This window comes from Antrostomus carolinensis, unplaced genomic scaffold, assembly GCF_000700745.2.
Source record: "Antrostomus carolinensis isolate BGI_N321 unplaced genomic scaffold, ASM70074v2 scaffold14051, whole genome shotgun sequence".
In the NCBI taxonomy this organism is placed as follows: domain Eukaryota; kingdom Metazoa; phylum Chordata; class Aves; order Caprimulgiformes; family Caprimulgidae; genus Antrostomus; species Antrostomus carolinensis.
In genome coordinates, this window is record NW_010292086.1 from 1306 (window position 1) to 10159 (window position 8854).

An 8854-nucleotide genomic window follows, 5' to 3' on the forward strand; every position below is an offset into this window, starting at 1 on the left:
CTGCTCTCTCTTCAGCATCAGCTTTATCCAAGATACCTTGTGGTTATTATATAACATAATATTTTTTGTCTTGTTACTTGCGTAGCAGAATAACTGCAGGACTCTGCCTGATTCAAGTTAAACTGAATACTTGAAAGAAAGATGTGCTAGGAATTTACTATTTTTATATGATTGCCATTTTTCTCACGTGCTTGAGCTTAGGTATTATCTTTGCTCTTTTCAGGGCTGCCTCTGAATCGCAGTCCAGAAAGAAGAAACAATCGGGTTGACTGGAATTGAACATTTGTCTCTAAGATTAAGAACAAAGCCATGCCAGTGCTTTCCGAAGACGCAGGTAACTAATCTGCATGCTTTCAACAGTGACTGAAGTCTCAGTGTTTGCGTTTTACACGGGAAATTAGTTAAAACTGGAGTTATATAAAATAGAATTAAGGTAGTTCAACTACATTTCTTAGCAGTTACCAAAAAGAATACAAGGAGGGTGGAGTATAAAAGGTGGAAATTAATGAAGTTAGTCAGATTTTGGGAAATGCCTGGTTTCATAAGAACCCTAGAGCCCCTGAATATATACTGGTAGGCAGGGTCCCGTGGCCAAACTTGGACGTCTCAGGATAACACTGGCATTTACGCATGCTTATTAAAGACCAGCCCTTATATGTCTGCTGCTTGCTGTGCAACTGAATATTTACTGAATAGATGTTGGTAAGCTTTGTTAATATTCTTCCTTTTGACTTAAAAAACAGTGATTCCATTCAAGGCTTGCTAACCAGCTTCTCCACTGTGCTCCCCAGGGTGAAGTCCATACGCTAATTATACTGAGTTTTAAAGCAGATGTGTTTGAGTCTTTTGGATCCAAATGCACACTAAAATTCATGGAGAGAATAGCCAAAGGAGCAGATTTTAACCACTCCCTTCTGTTTTGTTTTGGTGTTGTTTTCCCGGTCATGGTCCACCAGGGAAAAACCTAATACTTGTCTCCCCCTGTGCACTGCAGAATTTGGGTGCTGATGATTTAAGCACTATTTAGAAAATTAGCCAGAAGCTTTGCCTCCACTGCAGTAGAAATCTACACCAATCCTTTCCTTCTCAGGTCAGACCTGACTTCTAACAGATGACTCGGAGGTAGTAAGGGCAGGATAACATTTGTAAGCAAAGTTGCTCGGGAAGTAGAGCTCATAGCTCTGCAGCAGAGGAGGTAGTTCAGTCATTTTGCGAGTCTGCTGTGGCATTCTAATAATTTTAAGTTTGTTAGAGGGCTAGCTGTTCTAGAAACGAATGGTAATTAACACTGTTAATTAAGGGGGATATTTCAAAACTAATGTCTTCAAAAATATATATTTCTTGGGTAGCTTTTAGCTTAATATGATACGTGTTACATATTAAACTGTGTTTGCTGCTTAAGAAAGGAGTGTTACAAAATGAGTGAAAGGTAAGCACAAATCTCTCTGCAAACTTGCATGATCACCAAGGTGGTACCCAAGTTGATGTAGTTGATGTTAAGTCTGCAATAGAAGGTCTTGTGAGACGTGCTATCTACAAGATTTTGTTCTGTCTTGAATTTAAATTTAGGATTGCATGAAACTTTGGCCCTCTTGACATCTCAGCTAAGACCTGATTCAAATCATAAAGAGGAAATGGGATTCCTTAGGGATGTCTTCAGTGAAAAGAGTCTCAACTACCTGATGAAGGTAAAAGTTCATTTATGAACCTACATTTTCCTTACAGGTTACTTATTCTTTGTTCCCTTGATTTATCAACCATTTATTTTGCCAAAGTTTTTTTGTTTGTTGTTTTAGGGGGGTTTTTTTGCTAGAATTCTATACTGACCAAAGCATGTATTTATTTAAGTACAAACATTAAGAACATTCGTTGACAATTAACATATTTTGTTCAGAAAAAACATTTCTGCCTTGATTGCCAAAATGCAGATACAGTGTCCTGTAGCTAAAAAGCAGTGTGAAATGGCTTCATTTTTTCCCTTATGCTGCTGAAGTCTTAACAGATTGTCTGGCTGTCTGTGAAACTGGCATGAGCAAAAAGACAACTGAAAGACTCCGAAACAAAACAAAAATAACTCCAAGAGAGCGTTATTTTTCTGACACTTATCTCAGAAAAATTATATTCCTTAAATATAAAAATATTGCAGTGGAGGTGTAGTTAGGAAGTTTTATATCTCTCTGCAGTAATATGGCTGAATAATCTTTTTCAGATTCATGAAAAACTCCGTCATTATGAAAGACAGAGTCCGACTCCTGTTTTACATAGTGCAGCAGGATTAGTTGAAGATGTGAGTAAAAATTGTCTCCTTATTCTCCTATTATTTAAACCTGTTTTTCTGACAAATCAAAGCTTTGTAACTGTGCTGTATGTGTACATATTTCTCATCTTCCCCAACTGTTTTTGGAATCTGTTGGCTAGTATCACTTATCATCGATCAAGGAAATGAGAGCTCAAAAATGTCATGTCTTTAAATGTCCAGTGAAGACAGACACAGGCAAGTAGAACAGCAGGATGTTACTAGTGCCCTACGTAAGGGAGAGGCTGCAAAAAGCTTTCAGTCTTATGGACTTAAATCCATTACAACCCAAGCAGCATTGCTGTTCACATAGAATGGTTTGGGTTGGAAGGGACCTTCACAGATCATCTAGTCTAACTGCCCTGCTATGGGCAGCGCCACCTTTCACTAGATCAGGTTGCTCAAAGCCCTTTCCAACCTGACTTTGAACATTTCCAGTGGCGAGGCATCCACTTCTCTGGGCAACCTGTTCCAGCATCTCACCACTCATCATAAAAAAATATTCCTTGTAGCCAATCTAAATCTTCCCTCTTTCAGTTTACAACTGCTGCCCCTTGTCCTGTCACTACAGATCCTGGTAAAGAGCTTTTCTCCATCTTTCTTCTAAGGCCCATTTATATATTCAAAGGCAACAATAAGGTCTCCCCAGAGCCACCTTGTCTCCAGGCTGAACAACCACAACTCTCTCAGCCTTTCTTCACCGGAGAGGTGTTCCAACTCTCAGATAATTTTAGTGATCCTCCTCTAGACATGCTCTGACAGGCACATGTCTGTCTTTTACTGGGGACCCTGGAACTGGATGCAGTATTCCAGGTGGGGGGAATCTCACAAGAACAGAGTAGTGCTTCTCTTTATGTAGTCTGGGATATGATTCGCTTTCTGGGCTGCAGATACACGTTGCCATCGCATATCTGATTTTTTCATCCATTAGTATCCTCAAGTTGTCCTCCATAGGGCTCCTCTCAACCAGTTAATCCCCGAATCTGTTCACAGAACAAAGTTGTATCTTTGTTTCTAACATGCCACGTGCCTGAAAAAGTGAAATTTATACTACCTTTGACAGCTCTTTACAAGCACCTGTTTCCTTCCAAAGGACTGTGGAAGGTTTGAGAGCTAGAATTCCTCCCTTTGCAAAGCCAGGAAACTCCGCTGTGCCATCTTGACTGCAGCATGCCCTCTCTCCCCTTTCCCACAAATAGCCTACTGCCTCCATAAAAGTTTTGGCACTGCTGCCTGTCAAGTCATACAGAATTATCATCCTCTAAACAGCAGAGAGGAGACGTTTTATACAGGACTTTATGACTTCCCTATCTAGAAACCTTTACAGGGAAAAGAAATCTCCTTTGCCTCAACCCCTTCACCTTTCCTCCTCCCACCCAACCAATCTTTTAGGATTCATGCACGATTGATTGGGATTGGTTTTGATCTGTGCACACTATTTTGAAGGCTGATAGAAACTAGCATACAATCACCAGAAATACTTGCAAATATATGATCTTGTTTGGTGGACTCCTTTAGTTTTGAGGTTGTTAATTTTTATTTTAAAGGTGATAGAAGAATTGCAGACTGCACCAGTGAATAATGAAGAAAAAGAGCTACTTCAGCTGTTGTCAACACCACATTTCAGGGTAAAAAACACACCAGAAGCCTTAACAAAATTCCTTTGCAGAATCCCAATAGAAAAGTTACATTGGAGAGTCCCTAAGAGAAAGGAAAAACCTCCTACAAACTGTAGTTCTATTCCACTATGATTTCCTGCACAAGCTTTAGAATGCAAAGGGGATTGAGAAGACTCGGCATAGGCCTTTCATGCATAATGCACCATGTTGTCTTCCCTTCCCTCAATATTTTCTGAGGGAGCAGAAAAGAAAAGGATACCATTTCCCAACTTTTTGCTTACCATTCTGTAAGTTTTAGGCCTGTATTTACTTTAGGCCTTTGTTATTGCCTGTATTTACTTTAAATATTGACATACACCAATATATAATTTACATGATGAGCAAGATAATTGCTAAATCTTTTCAGAGGGGGATTTATGGTGAGGGTGGGAAGGGGGAGGTTTAAATTTGCTGTAATGTTGAAAACTAGAAACTGTAATATCACCCCATTACTCTGTTGTTTCTGACTTCTTTTATGCAGGCAGTGCTTGTAGTTCATGACACTGTAGCACAGAAGAACTTTGACCCAGTCCTTCCACCTCTACCTGATAACTTTGATGATGATTTTGATGAGGAATCAGTGAAAATTGTTCGACTAGTGAAAAACAAAGAACCCTTGGTACATATAAGATAACCCATTTCTAGTCATAAAAATCCGTAGTGCAAAAGCATTATTGTAAGTATAGAGGAGATACTTGAAGATATTGTCAAATAGTCTGTAAAAACTAGGAGTGTTCTGAAGCTAGTAAAATAACATAAGAAGGAAACTTTGGTAAGTACACCTTCACAGTTTTACGTGAGACACTTCATAGGCATGGGTTTATAATGCAAGTTAACCCAGGGAACGTGATCTCTGAGGAAGCTGTACAGGTTGAAGCAGTTATGCATATTACACATATTAATTCTTTCCATATTGTAGCTAACATTTAATGAGTTAATACTTTCATTTGCATGAATGTCAGTGATATATGGTAAAAGTATATTTGATAGCTGTATGTAAATATGATAGTGACAAGGTACTGATTGTATACAAATGGAAACAGAAGAATTTCCTAAGAAAAAACAGTTGCGTCAGGGAATAAATTTACTAAAATGCTTTTTGTTTATGACAGCAGGTAGTAGAAGAGAGCAGTGACTTAATTCCTGATTAAAGCTTTGCATTACCAGCAGAGGTAAAAGGGAAAAAGAAAATCTAATTACTTGTCTTTCCTTGCTTTTATATCTAAAAGTGCTACCTATACTGTATAAAGTTTCAGAAGATATATATGAGAAAGCTTGTTGTAAGAAATTCTGGTTTGCACACTTGAGTGACTTTGATCACCATAGTAACATGCATAATGTAAGCACTTGGCAAAGTCAGCAGGAAGGAAGGTGCGTGTACCTTCCCACAATCACATGACATAGCCGCCGGCAAAAGTTGAATAATGGTGAAAATTGCAAAGGAGAAAGACAAAATTTATAGAACAAATTGATTACAATTTTAAAAGACACATTAACTTACATGTTATTTCACTGCTCATTGTATTCTCAGCAAATTCTTATGATGGTTTCTGGGGGGGGATGGGGTGGGGTATGTTTTATTTCAGGGAGCTACCATCAGAAGAGATGAGCATACAGGAGCTGTGATTGTAGCAAGGATCATGAGAGGTGGCGCAGCTGATCGCAGCGGTAAATTTCTAAAGAAAAGGAGATTTAAGATTGCATTTGTAAACTGTTTTACAGTTTCCAAAATGATGCATGCACACACGTACTGTATACATATACCTAGAGCGATAATCCCTAACCAAATGTGATGGTTATTCATTCCAAAACCAGTCCTTTGGACACAGCTGTTTAATATACGTATAGACTACTGTAAAAAAAAAACCAGCCTTGCGAAATCTTAATAGGCAACTGTTAGATGTAAAGTCTGAACTCGTATGTGTAGCCTCTCTGTGTAGTCAGTGAAGGGAGACAGACGTTACTAAAGAACAAATCATCCCAACAAGCTTTAGAATGGGACAGGTCACTGCTGGACTTGCCTTTCTTCCTTATTGACTATAAAGGGAGCCTACATGGTAAGCTCACCTGACAACAGAATTTCTGGTGTCTAGTGGCAGGAGAGACTTCATGCAGAGGTTGTCATTCAGCATGCTTTCAGGATCTACAGGATTAATTCATGCAGTATTTGACTTTCCATTTTCTAGAAGTTGATCATCCAGATCTTATTTAATAAGATTAATTTGCCTTATGTGAGATTTATAGACTCCAAGCCTCTTGAAGGTTTTTTTTTAATAGGCAAGTAATGCAATCTGAAAATTAATCAATTACTGTGATGAAAAACTATTATCAAATTACAGCTTTCTTCTTGATTTTTAGATTTCTTCAAGTTAGTGTAATCTGATAAATGTAATGTGAAATGACTAGAGCATACGCTTTGCATTTCTCTGTTTCGTAAGTAATCTACTATTCTAATTAGATAGGTTCTTCTCTAAAATAGCCACTAGGAGAAAAATGCCAACAGAGATGTGAGAAGTAGGTCTAAGCATTAGAAGAAATAAAAGAATGGTTTTTACCTTTAATTTAGTATCTTGGTTTATTCAGCATATCATGTGTTGTTTTCTGTTTGATTTACTGATAAATTCTTTTATGTCACTTAGCAGTAGTTACATAACACAAGTACAACATTTTTTACTGAACTGGATAAACAAACCTAAAAATAGTAAGGGCCTCTTCATGGCTTGTTAAAAAAAAAAAATTAGTCCAACATTCTTGCTGGGACTGTGTAGTGTTATCTTGTCAGTTGATGGCCATGTCGTTCTGCCTTTATAGTCAGCAGTGTATCCCCTGACTCTACAAGATTTGATTGTCCTCTTGGAACTATTCCAGTTTTGCATTCTTTGTGTTGATCCAAATATAGAGACAGTGATTTTCGAGAGTATCTTGCCACATGTTCTCTGTCTCCGTACTGGTCTCCTATGAGACTGTGCTGCATGAAAGAAAATGCCATATGCAGTAAGAGCAGGACACTTGAGAGCACATTTCCATCAAAGGCACTTGGCTCTTGTGGGAAGCCCATTAAACTGGGGGAGGGAGGAGAGGAGGTACATGCTATTGACTTGGGTCAAACATCAGAGGAGTGGTGCTTTCCAGTCTGCAGACTTACTTTCATTTACTTACCATCTTTTTCAGGTCTTGTCCATGTTGGAGATGAACTAAGAGAAGTCAATGGTATTACTGTGCTTCGCAAACGACCAGAAGAAATAAGTCAGATTTTGGTCTGCACTGATTTTCATTCCAAGATCTTTTCTGTTGGGTGATCTAGTAATTACAATAGATGATGAAATTTAACCATGAGTTTAAAATATGTACAGAGCTAAAAGATGCAATCCCTGTTTGTTTTTGCATTAAGAGTTTTTCTTCTCCCAGTGGATTAGTCTTCTACTTTTGGCTTCAGAAACTTCTGCGAACTGAATTGATACCAAGTAAGATACAAACATAAAGTTACATGTTTCTCTGTCAAGAACTTCCCTTTCATGCTTTGTTGAAAATTAGAAGTGCATTCCTAGAAGATAACCAGTGTATTCATAGTACAGTATGCTAGAAAACTGAAGAAAGTCTTGGCTGTATATCCAATAGAGTTGTCAGTCTGTTCTTTATTAGTGGATTTCTTGCGACAGTATAAATTCTTGTTGAAGCTTCTCTAACGTTAACGCCCACAAATCTTGGTAACACTTTCTAAACCTCCACATTGGTGGTCAGCCTGCTCTATTTCAGAAAGTCTTGCAGCTCTTACAGTTGTCTCTGACCTCCCCTCTTGTGGCTTGGTTCACCCTTGTCTTGGTGTGGAGTGGAGTTAGGTAAGAAGAATGGCACCACTAGGACGCTGAAGTATCTGGCATTGGTTCCATCACCTAGTTTAAATATAGATCAAAATAATTCTGAATAAGGAGAATGACTGCTTTTAACTTTGAGGGGGAGGATCAAAACTCTATTTTGAAAAACTGTATAGTTTTATTTGTGGGGACCCTGGGATGCTATTAATCTGTCTCATTTTAAATGTCTGCAATGTAATAGTTTCCTTTTCACAGTTTATTTTTTGAGGAAGAGCTACAGATACTTGTCCATCCTGATTGTAAGAGTTTCTTTTTTAATCTGTGCAGAATATCAGTCTTCTCTAGGACAAAGTTCATCTCATCCAAAATAAGGCATCTAAAATAGATCAGACAAACCTATTACAGATTTCCAAAGCACCTAGAAGTGCTTTTAACTTACCATAGCTAATAATTGAAATTTACTAGCAAAGATTTTTAGAGTGAAAGTAGATTTTTATTGTGTAGATGCTTACGTTTCACCCTAATCAGTTAGCCACTACGTGGGAAAATACAGCAGTATTTTTCAAAGCAGCACTTTAAAATTGTTAGTCTGCAAAAACTTAAGTTAGTGTAATATTAAAAGCCACAGAAGTGTTAAATGCCCTGTGAACTGTAATCCAGAAATCAATGCAGTTGCTAAAAGCAAATAAAGGAATTTTAATGCAGGTCTTAACTACTTGGTTCTATCCAGGTAGTTACTGTGGATGTCTCCATGGGGAGGACACTGTTGTGGAGGGCTCATGAACATCACGGTAGTCTCTGTAATAAAGATATATAGTGGAGTAGCTTGGCCTGTTAAAACTTTGAGACAGATGCTAGCTCCTAAACTGGAACTTGAATAGTCTGCACTGTTTCCTTGTCCTGCTTTCAAAGTAAAAGCATTTCTCTCTTTCTCAGGCTCAGTCTCAGGGATCAATAACATTAAAAATAATTCCAGCCATCAAAGAAGAAGATCATCTAAAAGACAGCAAGGTACGCAACTTAGTGAAATACTGAAGCATGTGTTTTCAGATTTACACAATTCTTACATCTCTGTAAATGCAAGA

General features: G+C 38.1%; 1 protein-coding gene across 2 annotated transcripts in view; it reads left to right on the forward strand.

Moving 5' to 3' along the window:
* The first annotated feature begins 220 nt into the window (after positions 1–220).
* MPP3 (MAGUK p55 scaffold protein 3) overlaps positions 221–8854 on the forward strand; it is a 20212-nt gene continuing 11578 nt past the window's right edge. Inside the window, exons 1-9 of one of the 2 annotated variants that reach the window (XM_029087181.1) lie at positions 310–334; positions 1570–1688; positions 2210–2287; positions 2735–2736; positions 3822–3924; positions 4436–4573; positions 5541–5622; positions 7126–7211; positions 8706–8780. In XM_029087181.1, the coding sequence (XP_028943014.1) occupies positions 310–334; positions 1570–1688; positions 2210–2287; positions 2735–2736; positions 3822–3924; positions 4436–4573; positions 5541–5622; positions 7126–7211; positions 8706–8780 (708 nt within the window). Of the gene's footprint in view, positions 335–1569; positions 1689–2209; positions 2288–2734; positions 2737–3821; positions 3925–4435; positions 4574–5540; positions 5623–7125; positions 7212–8705; positions 8781–8854 lie in introns of both variants that reach the window. The other variant, XM_010176823.1, reaches the window with a different exon arrangement.